We start from the raw sequence: 20,443 nt of genomic DNA on the forward strand, positions 1-20,443 counted from the left end.
AAGCCGCTGCCTTGGGCTCAGGTCATGATCTCAGGGTCCTGGGATCGAGTCCCACATCGGGCTCTCTGCTTAGCAGGGAGCCTGCTTCCTCCTCTCTCTCTCTCTGCCTGCCTCTCTGCCTACTTGTGATCTCTCTCTGTCAAATAAATAAATTTAAAAAAATAAAAATAATAAAATTAAATTAACTTTAGGGGCACTTGGGTGGCTCAGTGGGTTAAAGCCTCTGCTTTCAGCTCGGATCATGATCCCAGGGTCCTGGGATCAAGCCCCACATCAGGCTCTCTGCTCAGCAGGAAACCTGCTTCCCTTCCTCTCTCTGTCTGCCTCTCTGCCTACTTGTGATCTCTATCAAATAAATAAATAAACTTTTTAAAAAAATTAACTTTAACATATTGTTGCTTTTGTTTTACTGAACTACAGAACATTTCAACGAGTTGCAACTGCATCTATTATGGTCAAGAAAAAATGAATGAAAAAAAGTCTGCTCAGAAGTGAGATCCTCTCAGGGCACCTGACTCAGTCAGTGGAGCATGTAACTCTTCATCTTGGATTGTGAGTTCGAGCCCCACGCTGGGTGCAGAGATTACTGAAAAATAAAATCTTAAAAAAAGAGAGAAAGTTTTAAAAAAGAAAAGAAAACAGATCTTTTCTACAGCAACAGAGACCACAAAATCCTCCTTCTGCCTAAAGTCCAATGTTAGTCACCTATAGAAACATTACTCCACTCCAGAGAGATTAACAATGCATTCCTCAGGGACAAAGGCAAATGGGTATCTTCACTTCCTCCTGGAGAAACTGAGGCAAACAAGATTTCCCAGACGTCCCCAAGATAAACAAGCGTGTCTGCCTAGTGATTCAGGAGTCCCTGGCACTCAAACCTACTCTTTTCCACTCCATGAAAATTTGCAAAGAACAGAGTAATCCTGTCTAGAACTTTAATACTTCTGAAAAACAGGATGAGGTTTGTATAGGAAGTCATCCCATTAAAAGGCCACTAGCTTTTCTTTTTTTACAGACACTAAGTTGATCTTGAAAAATATCCATGAGAACTCCAAAAGCACAAGTAAAGTATGGCTCTCTCCCTTATCAACACACACTGTAAAGGTACAGTGATTGAGTCTGACAATGGCTCTTGAATAGAGAGAACAGGATGGCTACTCTGGAGAGGAGAGAAGAAGGCTCTAGAACCCTCACTCCTTAAACCAAAATAAAATCCACACAGATAAAAGATATAAAGATATGGCTTTTAAAAAAATATATCACTTGGGGCGCCTGGGTGGCTCAGTGGGTTAAAGCCTCTGCCTTCAGCTCAGGTCATGATCCCAGGGTCCTGGGATCACTGGGATCACTGGGATCGAGCCTTGCATCAGGCTCTCTGCTCAGCAGGGAGCCTGCTTCCCTCTTTCTCTCTGCCTGCCTCTCTGCCTACTTGTGATCTCTGTCAAATAAATAAATAAAATCTCTAAAATTACATATACATATCACCAATACTCAAAGAAACCTTCTGGAAGAAGACTTAAGGAATCAAGACTTTGCAGGGAGGCAAGTCAAAATGAAGACATAACAATTATGAATATCTATGCAACAGAAGAACCATGTCAATATTCGTAAAGCAAAAACTTCAGAAGATTAGGAGAAAAAAAAGCTCCTTGACCGTATCAGACTCATTTTATCTCTCAGTCCACAAAATGGATAAAAGAAAGAATATAGAAATTATGTAACACAGGTCTAATGCACAAACCCACATTTAACTCTGGACCCTGAAGATAAAGAACACACATTCTTTTTCTATGTTCACAATACATTCATAAAATTATCATATATTATGCCACAAGAGGTCCACAACTAAATATGTTTGGTTGAAAATGACTGCAAAGCAGAGGTACAGGAGAGATGAGGTGATAATGAACACAGGATCCCTGAAGTAACTCGTATAACCAAACACAGCTGTGACGCAGGCGGCGGGAAGCACTTTCAGTTCCTATAGTAGTTCCTTGTGATCACATTTTTTCAAGAAGCCACAGAATCCCTTGAGAAAGAAGTACTTACACCAGCTGCTACTTCCTAACATACCCAAGGTAGAAGATTATCTATTTCCTATTTCTGAGAGACTAAAAGAACTCCACCTTCCACTGTGTTTTCACGGTTAATAATCTTCAATGAGAAGTTCGTTCCTGGGCTTTTTCTTAAACCCCGGAACACGTATAACTTATTAATTCAAGACCTGTTTTGGGCAGAGGGGGAGGCCATCTTTCACCACACTTCCTATAGCAGTCTTTCACACGCATAAAAGGTCGCTTTGTAAATTAACCTTCGTATTTAATAGGCGGCTAAATATCCTCCTTCCCGTCTACATCTGCACTTCCTTATGACTGGACTCACTGAGCTGGGAATTCTCTAATTCTTTCGCCAATCCTTACTTGATGGCTTTCCAAACTAAGTCTACTATCACATTGCTTTTCCACATGTTTAACTTGTTTATATTTATGCACCAATTAAGGCAAGCTCTTCGAAAACATAGTCTCTATTTTAAAAGTACAATTTGTTATGGAACTCATTTTGGCTTTATCAAAAAAACAAAATAAAACAAAACACAGGGCTGAGTTTTGATAGAATTAATCCACAAAAATCATTTTCATTTCAAGAAACTGCCTCGTGGCAGTATTTCCTAAAACCATACTTGCCTTGTTGAAAAAAATGCCACCTTTCCACTATCATTACTTATTTCCATGTATATTCTGAAAGGGCAATTACTTCTAACACCACATCATGACCTGCTTTTCCTCCACTTCAGGTCAACTTGGTCAGACAGAGGTCCTTGAGGCTGACGTGAGATCAAGTTCCACACTCCATTATTCTCTGTCACGACATCCCATTTGTTTTTGTCATGGTGCTTTAACAGTTTGTGATTGTTTCACTGGCCAGTTTAATTTTCTGTCCTCCACCCAACCTCCCCACCCTGCCACCAGCTATGAGCGTCTCTTCACAGGGAGGAGGCAGACAGATGGGTCTGAACGAGCTTAGAGCCCTGCACACATGTGGCCAGCTCTCCGTCAGCTGCGAGGCATTCATCAATGCACAATATGGATAATATTAAAAGCACTGTGAACTGGTCACAGCCATAAAGCTATTAATGCTGAAACAATCTTTAAAGGGGGTAGGTACATTAATCCCCAGAAGCAGTGAATTCCGGTGACATGCTATAATGTTCTGAGGCTCCAAAGCTGAAAGCACACTGGGCAGACTCATGAAAGGCAGCGATGTAGGAGACTGAACCAGGGCCTCACAGCTCTTTTACAGAAGAGCAGCGGGAGTGCTGAAAAGATGATTCACTTTCACTACTATCACACACACACACACACACACACACACACACACACACAAACACACACACCTCTAAAGACAATTTCAGAGCATTTCATTAAGTATTTTTGTTCATAAAATAGATCTATCTTTTCCTGAAGTTTGAAACACACCACCGACTGGGGGCATATGGTCACCACCTTCCCCTAGCAGGACCCAAATTTTAAAGATAATTTCCAGAAGCTCCATGCAGATAACCTATCTCTGCATGCAAGACTGCAGTAAATGGGAACAGCTAATTTTCTCCTCAATGTTTTTATTTAAAAAAAAAAAGCATTTAAATGACAATATCTAGGTTTATTTTGCAGTTCTGAAATGAGATTTATATATATGTTTATAAAATGTATATATGTAAAATTTATATATATTTACAAAATGTAGTTTAATATAAATATTTTACAAACACATATACAGCTATTTGCAGGGTTTATGAGCTGTGTGTTGGAAGATTCACTTCCTACTTTGACAAAAACATGCAATGATACTTTAAATGTTAATTTGATTTTCTTTAAGTATTCCTGGATACAAGTTTCTTCGTCAAAAAGCCCAACCAATTTTATATATATTATAAAGTATTTTCTATGAAAAAACTGCTGTTGTGTTTTTAAGTCACAAGTATTTAAAATATCATTTTAATAATCAAATGTGAAACTGATCAGATCTCAGAACCACCAGTTCCACAGTTCAGCTGCCTCTAAAGATAGCAAAATAACTTGCAAAAAATTGACTTAATTAGATCAATTTGGATATGCGCTAGGGTGGACATATAGTCTGAAAACAGTTTAGTGGTTTTTTTCAAAAGTAAGGGATAAAACTATCCCAGGACTCAACAATTCAACCAAGCAAAAAGGGAAAATGTACGTCTACATAAACACTTGCATGCAAATGTTCATAGGAGCATTATTCATAAGTCCCCACCCCTAACCCATGAATACAAACACACACACAAGAGAGAAACAACCAGTCCATCATATTCAAGCAGCAGATTGCTATTCAGTTATTATAAGGAGAGAATTGATACATGCTATGCCATAGATGAACCTCAAAAAAAATCATGGAAGTGAAAAGAGCCAGATGTAAGAAACCACAAGATTCCATGTATGTGAAGTACCCACAGAAAGCCACATTTACAAACAAAAAGATTTTTGTATGAGGCAAGGAACACGGATTACCTATAAATGGACATAAGAGACCTTATTGTGGAGATAAGCTGTCCTAAAAATGATTTATGGTGGTGGCTGTTATCACTTAGTAAAAACAATAAAATTGTACACTTGAAATGGGCAACTCTTATGATATGTAACATATACTTCAAAGCTGTAAAGGGAAGGAAAAAAAAAAACTTGGGTTAAGAAAATAATTCATAAAATGAGAAATAACATAAGAGATAAAAAGATCTGGGTGACACTGAATGTATCCTGATTAAAGCAAGTTACTCCTCTCCCCCTTCTGCCAAAAAAGTCATTTACCAAGCTGCCAAAAGACCAAGTAGGAGTAAAGTTTCTACTCCACTCTTTAAAATAATAGGTAACACCAACACCTTGGAGGTACCACCAGAATATGGGTGACCTCAGGAAGAAACCAAGTTTTCTTCTAGGATTATCATGAGAACTGTCATGATCTTTACAAAGCCTATGAATTAAAGTCCACATTATGTAAATCTAACGATTTTCACTTTATCCTTAGAAAAACATGACTTAAAATAAGAAAAATATGAAGCTGCTTATAAGAATAAGGTAGCTCTCAACCATCGGCAAAATGATAAAAATTATCAAACTCAAATCTTTTATTAACTTCCAATCTGGTTAGGGGTTTTCTTGTCTTCTGGGCACAGTTCCTACTTAAAAACAAACTGTTTAATCAGTATTCTGAATTTTACTAAAACCAAGTGACACAACAAGCAGACAACATTCATCTCTTTATTCTTTCCAACATTTTCAGCTCAAAATTTTCATTTCATTTCATTTTGGAAACAAATGTAACATACTGGGTTCCACTATATCTTTTTACAATGCTTATGTCCCTAAATGTGCCTGCCTAATTTCTTTCCTGCAGTACAAGTATGGTTTAACTCTAAAAGAGAAGTGAGGGGTAAAGAGAGCTACACCAACTGCAAAATAACAGAAAACCCCAATTCTTAGAAGTGTAATTACAGATCAACACTACTTGGGAAAAAAATGACAGTTAGTTATGTGTTCCTGCCCGGGATTTTGTACCAATAAATATCCCTTTTAACAAATTTTTTAAAGTATTTAAAATTCAACATATTAACTCAAAAGGTTCTGTTTTCCTTTAAAAACACACACACAAAAATCATAATATCATGGACATATCGAGACAGCTAACACTATCAACTTACTAGATAGGCCATCTTACTTAGAAATGTCTATGTTGGGTGCCTGGGTGGCTCAGTGGATTAAGCCTCTGCCTTCGGCTCAGGTCATGATCCCAGGACCCTGGGATTGAGCCTCGCATCAGGCTCTCTGCTCAGCGGGGAGCCTGCTTCCTCCTCTCTCTCTGCCTGCCTCTCTGCCTACTTGTGATCTCTGTCTGTCAAATAAATAAATAAACTCTTCAAAAAAAAAAAAAAAAACTTAAAAAAAAATAAATTAAAAAAAAAAAGAAATGTCTATGTTAAAATATTAATTTATCAATCAGGAGAAAAAATAAGTAATTTCTGCAAAACCAGGAAATGGGTTTCATTCCTTTACACAAAACAAAGGGAACTGGTTAGTTTTATACCACTTTCTAAAAATTTACATCCAGGGCGCCTGGGTGGCTCAGTGGGTTAAGCCGCTGCCTTCGGCTCAGGTCATGATCCCAGGGTCCTGGGATCGAGTCCCGCATCGGGCTCTCTGCTCAGCGGGGAGCCTGCTTCCCTCTCTGCCTACTTGTGATCTCTGTCTGTCAAATAAATAAATAAAATCTTTAAAAAAAAAAAAAATTTACATCCATAGTAAATCAGGTACACCTGCATTTTTAAGGCAACAAGAAAAAGGGGAGCAATTTAACAAGTCATCCAGATGGCACATTATCCAGGATGAATGTCAGGTGAGAGACCAGGCTCTATCATAACCACATATACTACATGCACCAAATCAAAATTTAATTCCACTGCAGAACACCGTTTGTGAATTATGCTACATATTTTATCAACTGCTCCCTTTTTGACAGGGCCATTTCCTGAAGAAAAGTTCCAAGAACTGAAAAGTTTCAACACCTACATACCAGAAAGTGTTTCCTGAATTTTGCTCCATGAACTAATATCTGCTATAATTTGAACACTTACTTCCCAGTAGGAATCCCATTTAAAATTTTTGTTGAACGTTATTTGTTCAACAACAGTAGATGCAGACAATGTTTGTTCAAACAACAACAACAAAAACCAAAAAAACAAAAAACACCACCACCACCACTACCACCTTTCGGTTTCATAGTTTGGTTATAACTGACCAATTCACAGCTGTAACTTTTCCCCTGGGAACAGAAACATCTGCCACCTGATAAACTGGAGTATGTGTGGTAGAGTATGCATTCGTAGTTTTGGGAGGCAGCCCAGAACAAGCAGGAGAGGGCAAATTAAATATCCATGCCCTGGGAAGAAACAATTCTTAGGAAAGTGCTGCATAATCAAACTTGGGCATTACTTCTTTTATTTTTTAAATTTTAGGTGCATCTGGACACTTCAGCAGTTAGTTTAATTTACAGAAATACAGTCTACCTTTCCTATCAACCTCTTGTCTGTTTCAATGGGGGAAAGAGGCCACGTGTATGTATCAGGATATATTAAGTCAAAATGTAACTGCACTGCATATCTCTCACACACATATCTCTCACATACAGACTCCATTTCACAAAGGGTAGTAGGGTGAGCCTCTGGCCTCAGAGAAGGTCTCCACCCAAGCTCCACCCAGACCTATCCAATCAGTATGGTGGAGGGGGGGTTGAATCAACACATTGGCAAGCACTCCTGGTGATTCTAGTATCTAGTCAAGTTTGAGAACCTTGAACTTAATAGGACTACACTGCATCTAAAATATTCTTTTCTCTAATTGCCAGTCCAGCAGTAAGCAACACCAAAAAGAAAGGCAAGATCATGTGGGGTAAAATACAGTGACTCAAGAGTTACATCCTTAACTCTCTTCTAGCCTACCCAAAGGATCGTATCATGTCAGCCCACAAGTTTCCAAGTATTCATTATCATATAAGCCATTATGGAGGAACAACAATAGTTTTAGAGTGTGGTCAAATTGTGGATGCCCTTTGAAGGGTGCCCTTATAATACCTAATACCAAAGTAATGGCCATTTAGGTGTCAACTGACAATATATATTTCCTCCTTCAGTTAGCTTCCGTTCTTTTTGACAAGATGTCACTACTGGGATTCCTCTTACTCTATTAACTTGACATCAAATTCCTGCTTGAGTAATAGCCTTAAGAATCTGGTCGTTCAATCAGGTTAAATTAAAAACAAAGCCAATAAACCATAACAAGGAAACACGTTCACCAGAGAACAAGACTTGCAGGATATTAAGTCCACTGGCTTTGTGGCTGTTGGGTTAAGCTTTAACTCACTGGGGATAGCTTGGAAAAGGGAAAAGTTTGCACAGAGGAAAGATTCTCAACACTGATCATTGCCAAAACCCAAAAAGTCCACACTTGAGATTGTTTTGAAGTTAATTTTTACTTTAGGGTCTCCGGGGCATTAACACCAAGAGATCTTATTTTTCCCCTTGAGGCCTAAAGCTAAGCACCACCTGATACATTTGTATTTGAGAAAGGTATTATTGTGCATTCTGTTTTATTATTCAAGCAAATGAATACATGTATACTCATAATAAAATTAACAACAATCTGAAGCAGAACTAAAATACTACAACTTTATCTCTCCCAATTGTTTTCACTTATGTAAAAAAGGTAATCATTTAAGCTGCTGTAAAGTTATGTACACACCCTATGCCAACAAAATGTAACTGAACCACAACAGAGATTATGATATTCAAGCTTGTTATGTTTGTACTTCTGAGCCAAGAAACTTTGTCCTAAAAATGCAGACTGAATTTCCAACTAGTACGGAGGGGAAAATCAGAATACACTACTCGTTGTGGTTCTCATTACAACTCATGTACAGGACTTTCTCTTTTAAAAGACAGATTCTGGAATTAAGTTTATTTGCCAATCTTGGAAAACAAACGAAATAGAGAAATTCCCTAATAGAAAACTGAGTTTATATATTTAGAAGCAATCAAATTGTATGTTATACCTCAAAGCAGTAATGAAAATAATTGGCTTTGTAATTCCTCCACTCTACAGCTACTGGGTAATACATAGATTTGGATGTTTAAACCAACTGACAGTACCAAAATGAGATTTCCCTTTTGTACATGATTAAGACAGCATTTTTCATTACTGAGAATACATGAAATTTAAATTGCTTAAATGCAGCATTCACTAGATTCCATTTTCAGAAGCGTATAAGAGCAGCTATTGAATACCTTTTCACAGAATCCCCTAAATCTCTTAAAAGATCACGTGCGTTAATGTTGCCAAAGAACATCCCCATAAACCAGCTGACTGAAAAAAATGATTCCATTCTCTTTCTTTATCTTGGAAGAAGCTGTCGCCTGTGAGTCAGGAAGCTCAGCTGGCTTCTCAGGATGAACTAGAAGGAAATCACTTAAGAGACCTGTCTGTGTTTCTCTTCTGTCAAGGACACTGTTTACAATGGCGTCATAAGGGAAAAAATGAAGACATTCACTGGGTCAAAATACTGCATAAATTATTTCCCTCTTGAAATCACTTCCTTGAACCGCACTTTCCAAAATACCAGAGCATTCTTCTTTGATATTTGCTCATACTCCATCAGAGCTTCTTTGCTTTCATGAATTTTCTTCCAGGGTAATCAGCAGTTCACAAATCAGGAGGGCAGAGGACAGAGCAAAACTGGTTCTACACCAGTTTAAGAGCAATGCTTTTTGCAATGGAAAAATTTCCCTCACCAGTCAGAGATCCACCAAAAACCGGCTTCATAATAATCTTGGGAACAATCTGATTCTGCTTTATTATTATTATTTTTTAAACTTCATTAACTTCAGTCAAATTCAAACAAAAACACTGTGGAAGAACTGACTAAACCTAATTTCCTTTTGCAATTTGTCTGAAAGTGCTTTCTTGCAAGATGTGCTCAGCCACCAGATGCTACTCTCCTACAGAATTTCAACTCGCCCCTCCCCTCCCTCTTGGGTGCAGGGAGCACAGGGCTTCCCCAGGAGCACAAGGTGTGTTTTAAAACTGGTTAATTCCTGGCTGTAGGTGAAGGTATGTATATATTCCTTTCTAGAACTCAAAGATTGCTTCAAAGAGGTGGTTGGCAGAGATGAGGAACCAGACAAAGCCCTTCTTTCTGTTTTATCCATCAACACACTCCTCAATCTAAAGCAAGCTAATACTCACAGAAAAGTATAAATCTTCAAACTACTAAGATTCCATAGGCTTGCCATTCTCAAAAGAGGACATGCCAGGCTGTATACTCTATAAAACATTCCGTGCCTGAGATCAGAATTTGGACACTAAGGCCATGATGATCTATTTCACATTAAAGAAAGCAAGTCTGTTACAATTCCCAACAGAAAGTAGTCAATGTATCTGTTGTATTTACAGATTCCAACCTGAGAGCTGAGGCATAGCATATGTCTTGCTTTAACTGATACTGCATTTCTATGGCTGCCTTTCTCTGCAACTCCAATATTCAAACCAAATATTAAATGTTTTCAAAATACTGACCCAAAATCTAATTTTTTTAAATGTAGGGAAGTGACCTCTCATTCAAGAGATGCCTCCCCACTTCTGGGAGAAAACAATGAACCACAAAGCAAAACAAAATAATCAAGTTCCTACTTTTGGGCTCCCCCCCCCCTTTATTTTTAGGTTTAAAATGAGGGAGGGGACTGGTCAACTTCAATTTATAAAGGTTCATCTAAGAAATACTTAGGTAGTCCCTTCCTCACTCAAAATACTTCTAGCTTATGCTCGAGATAGTAAAAATTTGAGACAACATCTTAAGAAGCTGACAACAGAAGACAAAAAACACTGCCTAGACTATTCACATGAAAAATTAGTGATATACCAACCATAAGTATCAAATGAAGAATATTACCTCACAGCAATGCCAAACCATGACAGAAAAATGCCATGGCCATCTCATGTATTCACTGTCAGGGCCAGAAAATTCATTTTCATCCAAGCTCTCATCTATCTGTTCTACTAAGGAAAAAAAAAAGTCAAACTATTTTAAATAGTACACCATGAAATGACTGTGTTTAGAACAAACTGAGCTATGAATCTTAAGGGCCAATGAGTCCAACAATCCAAACTAATTGTTCCAAGAGCAAACAGATACTATGGGTAACACTTGGGCACGATTTTACAACCCTAGATTATAAATCAGAGGTGATGGTTTTGTTTCTCTTAGCACTGCTCTCAACAATTCCACCCAGCTTGAGGTTTCCTTGAAATCCAAAAATATGTGCCATCTTCTCTTCAGAGAATCTAAAAGAGAATCTTTAGAGAATCTCAAAGATTACCTACTGTCCCACAAAACACAATGTCTAGAGGTGCCTGGGTGGCTCAGTCAGTAAAGCATCAGCCTTCAGCTCAGGTCATGATCCCAAAGTCATAGGACCAGGCCTATCCCTGCTCAGTGGAGAGCCTGCTTTTTCCTCTGTCCCCCCCACCCCACCCCACAAATAACTCTTTAAAAAGACAGACAAACACAACATCTAGATGAGCACGGACCACATTCCAGATCTAACTGTAGAAAATGAATACTTACAACTTGTGAGATATACTCCCATTATGCAGGCTAAGAAAACAACAGCCATCATATCATGGCCTCAGTGGCTTTGTTCCTAGTTCAAGGGCCTGTCTGAAGGCCAGGTATTAGAGCAGAATATACACAGCCCTCCTAATCCAATTACTAACAAGATCAACTACCATACTGATAATTCAGATTTTTCCTTTTTGTAGCAAAGCACTTTCAGCAGAAATTGCTTTTTGTACACTTATATTGAGGCTCTGAAACTTCCTTTTCACAGCTCACCTCAGGATTAAAGGGGAAGGTCTGGAAGTAAGGAAATGCTACAGAGCAGCTCCAGTCAGGCACTGTTCTACCTATGTGTCCTCAGGCGAGAAAAGGGCTGGCTGGGCCTCAGTTTCTTTAACTATAAATGAGAAAAAATAAAAGGACTTACCTATTTAAGTGACTAAGAAAGATCAAAGACATAATCCAATTAAAGCAGCTGTGCCTGGCACACTACATGCAGTGTCCAATTAGCTATTACCTCATTTTACTCTTAAAGAGCTGAGGCATTGAAATCACTTGCACCTGAGTACCGATCCCAGCTCTCTATGTTATTTACTGAGTTCCGTTGGGTGGTATTTACTTAATTTCTTAGACTCGGGTATTTTAATCGGAGGCTTTATTCCACAGACCCCCTTAGCAGTTAAATTTCATTAGAGGTTAGCAAAACAAAGATGCAACTCTTGCTTCTCACCTAAATTTTCCCACTACTTGGTCCCAAGAACCCCTTTCTTAGAATAACTGAGAACGTGGGGGCAGGGGATAAACCACGGTACTGAGAGGATTAAACATCCAAAGCAGATACCGCACTATACAGAGTAGCTGCTTCTCCTCCTGGAAAGTTCTCTTAGGAAAAAAATCTCGAATTTTATGTGGTCCAAACTTCATGTTCAAGCATCTATTTCTTTCACTGGTACACCTGGGTTTTCAGACCTGAAACATATTTCGCCCTCTAGACATCCCCAAATCACTGTACTACATCAAATATCAACTGGAAGACCTCTATTACTTTAAACAGGTGACACCAAACTGCTTTTTAGTAAAACTAAAAGTTAAAAAAGGACTTAAATGTAACTCCTAAGTTTCCCTTAGCACCAGCTGCTGTCACAACTAAAATGAGTTCACACACAACAGTCTGGCTCGTGTAATGATCACTAATGCCTTGTCATCACTCCTTAACACTCATCACAAAAAAAAGGAACCAAACATGGAAAGTCAGAGCCTGGGGTTCTTAAGAAGAGCGTTCCTCTGACAGCAACTGTAGTTCATTATGCTCTCCCCTCACCAGCCCCAGTACATTCCCAGTCTTTGCCTACTCAGCAGATTCTCGCAAGCTGTGCCGTTTGATGTGGAATACATTTTAGCAATAAAATTTTCGATCACTCACCAGCCAAATTCTCAACCACCTTCTCCAAGGCGAGGTGTTTTTACATTAAGTGCTTCCAAAATTCCGACCAAAATACTAACCGCCCCCCCCCCCGCCCCGCCACACTCAAATCAAGAGACCTAAAGGGAGATGCACAAAGAAACTAAATGAAAATTTGGGCAAAGGCAAACAAGTGAAAACAACTTAATTACTCAAAAAATAACAATTATTTTGAAAGACGAAGAAATTTAACTTCTTACTTTAACTCAACCCCTCTCCTCTACTCTGCAGGAATTGTCCAGTATGCTCTCCCAACTGTTTGTCCCCCGACCCCGAGCTTTTTTTTTTTTCTTTTTTTAATCTGACGTTAAGTAATGAACCACAGCATCGGGAATGATGAGAAAGCAATGACAAAGCTGCTTCCTGCCGGTCTTCTTCGCAGCACCCCAACCCTCCCTCCCCCACCCCTGCCCGCAACCTTCAATTCCCCTAGCCACCAACACATTTAAAAAGTTTCTCTCGGCGCCCGGCTTACCTTGACTGGGCTGCCATCATTCAGTTTACAGAGCTCAAGGACTTCTGTCCATCGGAGCCTTCCACCCGCGGCCCTTCTGCCAGCGCCGCGCTCACCATTTGCTGGGGCCGGGCGGGGACGCTCTCCCCAGCGCGACTCCCCGGCGTTACGGGACTACCTGCTCCCGAGCCCGGGCGTCCTCAGCGCAGCCTCGGGCTCCGGCCGTATTGGCTCGCACTAAGCCTGATGGACATCCGGGCACTGGGGCCTCTGCAGGCGAACTACACTTTGGACCAGCTCGGGGAACGTCGCGACCGAGTGCAGAGCCAGTGAGATCCCTCGGGGCGATTTCGCAGAAGGGAAACCCGAGAAGCCCAAGGCCACAGCCCACCAGCGCGCAGCTCCCAGCCAGCGGCACCAGAGCTCGGGCCGGCGTCGGAAGAGAAGCGAGATCGTCCGTCGGCTCCCTGAAAGTTGCCCGAGTTCGCCCGAATACCCCCTGCCAAGAAAGTTCTGGTGGTACGGTCCGCCTCCTTAAATGGGCACGGCGCTCCGCCGGCCCGAGCCGGAGGCTGCGCCGGGCGGGGGCAGCGAGCCCGGACGCCGACGCACCCCGCGCGCCCGCTCGCTCGCGGTCGAGCCCCGCCTGCAGGCTCCTGGCTAGTGCTCTCTTGCCAGGTTTTAACAATGTACAAACACACCGCGGGAACACACAGTACCCGGCCGCTCAGAACTCCAGCTCCGATCTGAGTATTTGTTGAATATTGGGCCCCAAGAGGCTGCAGTGAGCGAGACACACAACCACAGCAGCAGTAAACCACGTTCGGTCCTTTTGATCATTCCAAGGCGTGCAGTCAGGAAATGCGCGACTAACGCACCCTTGTTTTACTTTGCTCGCTTTCGGTTTTGATTTCATTACATTGAGAAAACATTTACAAGACGCCCTTCCCTTTCTTGGGACAACATACAGATTACCAAGTAAACAGTAACTCATTTTGGGGTTGGCATTTTAAAAACAACCACCGAGGATGCAAACCATCAATGTAGTGAACACTCTTCAAGAAGTACAAACCCAAACGGGTCCTACTAAGAGGACCAGGGAAGGCATTGAGCAGTGCCTGAAGGTAAGCAGGGCAAACCTTAGGTGGGCAGAGACGGAGGGCGGCTGGGCTACCCTATCTTGCGGGCTCCAGCAGCACACTGTAGGAACTGGAAACTTAAATGAATGCCTGCCCCGGAGACTCCTCAGTTCCCCCTGGAGCCGCTCCAGTGTTGCCCACCTCACAAAGAGGTACTCCAGACTGTATTAATAACAAGCCATCGAATACCGGCATGTTGACCTCTGGCGAGAAAACATACAATGCTGGGAGGAAGACCCAGTGCATCTTTATGTGTGGTTCTGGAAGTGTGATTAGTGGACTCCGGGGAGTGCCCAAGAACCTCTCAGAGGTCAGAACTATTTTTAGAGTAACACAAAGACATGGCCTGTCTTTTTCACTGTGCTGACATTTGCAGTAATGGTGCAAAAGCAATTGCACCATTAGCACCAACCAAGGCAGAGGCTGCAAACGGCACTAATATCAGGGCATTCTTCACCACCATACACTAGCAGTTAAAACAAGGAGCCTTTCCGAATGTCCTTAATAAAGCAAGCAGCAGGAAGGACGACTTTCGTTATATCTCAACAAGGCCTCAAGTAGAGGTCTTTTTGATGTTCTCTGCGAGAAAATGAGAAGTACATACAAACAGCTCTGCTCCTGCAGAGTGAAGGAAAGGAAAGCACTTGTGTAATTGAGTTGCGAGCTAAACCAGCTGTTTTGTCAGGGACTACCATTTTTAAGCGCAAGAACAACTGATGAACTGTGCTTTCTCCGACTTGGGTTTTCAGCAGTCATTTTCTCAAAAATGAACAAAGTGAGTCTGTTTCCTCAAGGAAGACAACTGACAGTATTTATTGCCAGTGATAAAATTGGAGCTTTCAAGCATTTCGGAAAACTTTACATCTGCCACTGTGAGCTTGATAGTGTCTTAATAATTAAAAGACTTTTCCAATGAGATAGGAGGAGGACATAGTCCTGACTTCATTTTGCCTTCAAATCTGTTCTTGTTTTTTCCCCCCTCCAGCTTTACCTGTTAACTCACGCCAAGGGACCCAGTGGGCAAAACATCCAGTGATGGGAACCGAAACTACCCCCTCTAGCAATAAGGGCTGCCCTCACACCAGCAAGACACTGCGTGACTGACGCCAAGACAATAATCAACCTGACCTTTTGCTGCTCTGCTGCAGAGTACCCACCAATCTTTGTTGTGATTTCCCTATATAAACTTAGACATATTCTCAGCACCTTGGAGACAGTTCTTAGGCCATTAGCCCATGGTATTCCTGGTACTGGCTTCACTGAAATAAATTCCTTTCTTGTTTCACCACCCCTGGTCTCTCAGCCTTTAGATTTTGTTAGCGGTGAATGGCAGAACCTGGTTTGTTTGTCACCACCTCCCACCCCCCTAGCCAGATGTTCCTGCACCCTTGGGCTCCAGTTAACAAATTTTCTGCTGAGTCAGGCCAGGAGCTGTGCTTCCATTTTGTCCAGCCCTCTTAGGATTCCTGGATCTCAGAGAAGCTGGTTGCAGGGCATCAGAGCTCGTCTGTTCATTTCCCAAATCAGGGACTAGGACAGGTTGGAGACAACCACTAGTGATTAGTTGACCTCAGGCAGCTGGAGAGTGAAGAGAATAGTCCCTTAGAGCTGCCAAAACTTGTTTTGGGGGACACTCCTTTTTCCTAGCCCCAAATAGGCACAAACTGCCTTTGCCACATTTGGTGAAGCAGAGAAATGAACTGAGGAGTAAGTGGGCCTAAAAGACTTGGTTCCTAAGAAATGCACGCTGGGCACCGTCCTTCTCTAGTTCCCTGCTGTCCGAGCTCCTTGAAACCATTTTGGGCTTGCGTGGTTCATTCATATGATTTGCAACAAGGAATTTATAGAATTTGTCATTAGAGGTACTGTTAAAAGGAGAGAAGGGACGAGTGGCAAGTAGAGAAGTCAGGATATGTGTTTGCAAGCTCTCTTGAAGTGTGTGTAAGAACAGGAGGTACTGTTTCCATATCCCCTCACCGCCCCCTAAGGAGAATATTGGCTGACTAGTCTGTTTTTAGCTATGACCCTATGACTACAAAGAAGATAGTATTTTACTGTAACACCGCCTGGCCTATGTATGTTAAGGTCAGAGGAAAGATGCTCCTGAATGACTCTCTTAGAGTTCTTCCTCCCATTCAGTTACCACCAAACAGGGCGTTTGGATTTGGCTCTAGCTTGTGGAGAAGCTGTTTGGTTCAGTTAGTGAAGCTCCAACTTTTGAGGAAGAATGAATGCTAACAGAGGTACTCTTAGCTTCATTTAGGGTTTCTACTGTGTTCTTTCTGAACTTTTGCCTAGGAAGATGGGAGATACTTCTTTTTCCAAAGAAAGTCCATTAGGACATACTTTGAATAAATGCGGCAGAGGGCTAAAAAGCAACCAGAGAAAAAGCCTGTTTTGCAGGAGGGAAGACAGGAGATGGAGATAAAGGAATGTTAGTCCAAACTTTGAGTCTACCTCCACCCTTGCTGGGGGCACCCCTGCCACCTCTGCCACCACCTCCTCCACCCTCCTGTTTCCGTACCACCACCGGTTTGGCTGGCACAGCTGGCTCCTTCATTATCCTTGGTGCTTCCGGTGCCATGGGCTCCTGCTTCCCCTACCTTCACCATCAAGGAGCAAAAAGCACCCCAAACTATTGGCCCCCTCTATACGAGGTGCAAACTAAAGTACCTCCCAAATCAGCATGAAGGAGTCCAGGAGCTCCCCTAGACTCAACCCACCTACTTCAGATTTCCCCCCAGGAGCCCCAGGTAAAACTGACAGTGGGGAAAAAACTGATGGACTTTTTAGAGGACACAGGTGCAGAATACCTGGTATTAAAGCAAATTCAAAGTTGTTAATTAAAAAAGACATGTCTTGGGGCGCCTGGGTGGCTCAGTGGGTTAAGCCGCTGCCTTCAGCTCAGCGTCCTGGGATCAAGTCCCACATCGGGCTCCTTGCTCAGCAGGGAGCCTGCTTCTCCCTCTGTCTCTGCCTGCCACTCTGTCTGCCTGTGCTCACTCTCACTCCCTCTCTCTCTCTGACAAATAAATAAAATCTTAAAAAAAAAAAAAAAGACATGTCTTTGGAGTTATCAGAATTAAATACAAAACTCATTCTACCAAGGTTTGTAAGGTCAAGTAAGTTCATGTTATCTCTATTGCAATTGGTCAGCAAAAAGATGACCCAAAGTGATGGCTAATTTAGTCTCTCTCATGAAGTTTTCCTGGGTAATTGTTAAAAAGCAAGTTGATTTTTAAAAAAGTTTATAGGTAATTTTTTTTTTTTTTTAAGATTTATTTGAGAAAGAGAGCAGGAGCATACTCAAGGTGGGGTGGGGGAGGGGGTTGCAGAGGGAAACCAAGAGAATCCCAAGCAGACTTCCCACGGAGCCCAGAGGCAGACAAGATCATGACCTGGGCCAAAATCAACAGTCAGACACTGAAATCAACTGAGCCACCTAAGAGTAAAGTTTTAAACAGCTTTCAAAATCTTTGGTAAACTAATACTTTGAAATTTCACTATTTAAATAACAAATTGGTTTGAGTTCACTGTATATGTAAGTCTTTTCCAAGTAAGATAAAATACTGAAACATTACTTACTAAACACAGGTTTATCTGCTTTTGGCCTCTTATTACAAAGAAACTGAAGATAGTTGGGTCTACTAATAAACATATTTTATGCTTCATACTATGAAAGTCATACTATGAAAAAACATATTCCTAAAAATTATGAAATATATTTATAAATTTGTCAACCTAAGAATTCTGGTTGTAACAGTTCACAGTCGGTTGTTAAAGTTTTTACTGGATGTAATTAAGACTGCTAGATGTGATAAGGAGAGCAACTCTAGGGAAAGTAAGATGGGCTTCTGATAAGAAAGGTTAGGAGAATGGGAGTACAATTTTGTTGCGGAAAAAGAAAGGAGTTTTGTCCCAAAACGAGACTGGTTGGAGAGAGAAAACTTAGGATAAAATCTGAATGTAAAAAACAAACCCTTGTGGAAGGTTTGTGAAGGGGAATCTTTGGAGAACAGTTTTGTGTGTGTTCAGGAGTGACTAGGATTGGAATGAATGAATTTTAAAAGGACACTGATAAGACTGGAATTTTTTTTTTCTTTCTGTAAAAATGACAAAGTTTTCTTAGATTATTGGTCTACTCTTGATAAGAGATTGTAAACAAAGTTTGTTTGTTTGTTTGTTTTTAATCTGCCCCAAAAAACAGTTTCCATGTTTTGTCTTTATCAGGTCTTTGATTAAGAAGATTAAAACTTCTCATTATTAAAGAGGCTAAGTTTTTGCTAACGACTATGTAACCTATAGAATCTCTTATTGCCACTTGGGTTAAATAAATAATTATATGTTATATTTTATATTGATTTGTAATTCTATCTAGGCATGTTTCTTTAAAACCTGAGGTTTAAAAAAAAATGATTAATTAAAAAAATAATAAGACCTGAGGTTTTCAACAACACCTCCCTAAAATTCAAATTCTAAATGAAGTCTTTTTGACTAATCAGGCTTGTTTATTTAGTATGTTAAATTACACGGGAAGGAGAGCCTGCTTCCTCCTCTCTCTGCCTGCCTCTCTGCCTACTTGTGATCTCTCTCTGTCAATAAATAAATAAAATCTTTAAAAAAAAAAATTACACAGGAAGCACTGTCAAATGATGATAAACCTTCTTAGGTTATACTTCATGGGCAAATGCTGTAACTGTCCTAGAATTTTTTTTATTTTATTTATTTGAGTGAGAGAGTGAGAGAAAGAGAGAGTATGAGGAGGGGGAGGGTCAGAGGGAGGAGAAGCAGGTTCCCCTCTGAGCAGGGAGCCCAATACAGGACTCAATCCCAGGACCCTGAGATCATGACCTGAGCAGAAGGCAGATGCTAAATTGACTGAGCCACCCAGGCACCCCTCTGCCCTAGAAATTATATGAAAATTTTTAAAATTTTAATACATCCTGAGGCCATCACTTGACATTCTACTTATTGAAATGCCATATGTCACAGAAAGAACTGGATCTTCTTATCAACTGCATAATGATGAACTCATCCGATCTTTAACCAGCCCATCTCTGAATCTTTTGTCATTTACAATTATTGTTCTGATGCTATTGCAAAACATGTTTCATCAAGGAAACTCATGAAAAGGACTTTTGACAAATACGGGTTTCTGATATCCTTAAATCACAAAACTAAACTGGATAAGAATTTCCAAAACTAATGGAAAAGTTGCAAACAGAACAAGATTTAGTAACAAGGAAGTAAATGAATTGAGGAAGATGATTATAGTTTTTATGACTATCCTTTGAAACACTGTTCTCTCATGTTTGCTCTTCCAGATTTAAGGACATTTTTTTCTCTTAAAATATCTATGACTCACAGAAATATGATAAAATAGTCCTTTATGAACGAATGGAAACATTAATCTTTTCTCCCAATCTGAACCCTCTAAAATTCAGGAACTCTCAGTAAGTATTCTCTTTCATGACAATTATAACTGGTGACATACATTTAATAAGAATCTGTTCTCCTTATAACGGAACACCACTGGAAACACTGGTTATATTACCAAGGCTTTGTGGGAATGTCATATTTGACAGAGACATACATAGACTCAGATATGACCACATACTTTTAAGGAACTGAAATTGACTTTATGCAGCCAACACTTGCCCTTAAAGATGTGCCCGGATACTTTGCTTACAGAGTTCCCAGCAGCCTTACCAAGTGAGTCAAGAATGTCACTTCCTGGCAGATGCGGGAGGTAGGATACTTGGGGGACCTCAAGAAGAGAGAAATTCACCCAAATCTACAGATATTGCAGTAGGATCTGATGGCAAGTATTTGACTTGACTTCTCACTTTGAGAGGCTATTAAAAGTTCAATCTGAAATTCCTTATAAAAAATTCCAGCAAGGGGCATCTGGGTGGCTCGATCAGTTAAACATCTGCCTTCAGCACAAGTCATGATCACAGGGTCCTGGAATGGAGCCCCACATCAGGCTCCCTGCCCAGGGGGGAGCCTGCTTCTACCTCTTCCTCTGCTGCTCCCCCTGCTTCTGCTGTCAGATTAAAAAAAAAAAAAAAAAAAAAAAGTTCCAGCAAAGCAGATGTAAAAGAACTTATATGGCCAATTACTACTCTCGCTGTAATTTTGTAAATAATTAGGCCAAGTTTGTTAAAAACCGGACTTGTTTTACAAACTGGTCTTACTATGGCT

General features: G+C 40.7%; 1 protein-coding gene across 5 annotated transcripts in view; it reads right to left on the bottom strand.

The window, feature by feature from the left end:
* AFF1 (AF4/FMR2 family member 1) overlaps window positions 1-20,443 on the bottom strand; it is a 205,807-nt gene that overhangs the window by 115,857 nt on the left and 69,507 nt on the right. The window contains exon 1 of one of the 5 annotated variants that reach the window (XM_004756130.3): window positions 13,122-17,074. The exons of the other annotated variants lie outside the window; for them this stretch is intronic. Within the exon in view, the coding sequence (XP_004756187.2) occupies window positions 13,122-13,141 (20 nt within the window). The 5' untranslated portion in view covers window positions 13,142-17,074. Of the gene's footprint in view, window positions 1-13,121; window positions 17,075-20,443 lie in introns of those variants that run through there. 5 annotated transcript variants of the gene reach the window in all.

Source organism: Mustela putorius, unplaced genomic scaffold, assembly GCF_011764305.1.
Source record: "Mustela putorius furo isolate JIRA1106 unplaced genomic scaffold, ASM1176430v1.1 tig00000382_pilon_pilon_pilon, whole genome shotgun sequence".
NCBI lineage: Eukaryota > Metazoa > Chordata > Mammalia > Carnivora > Mustelidae > Mustela > Mustela putorius.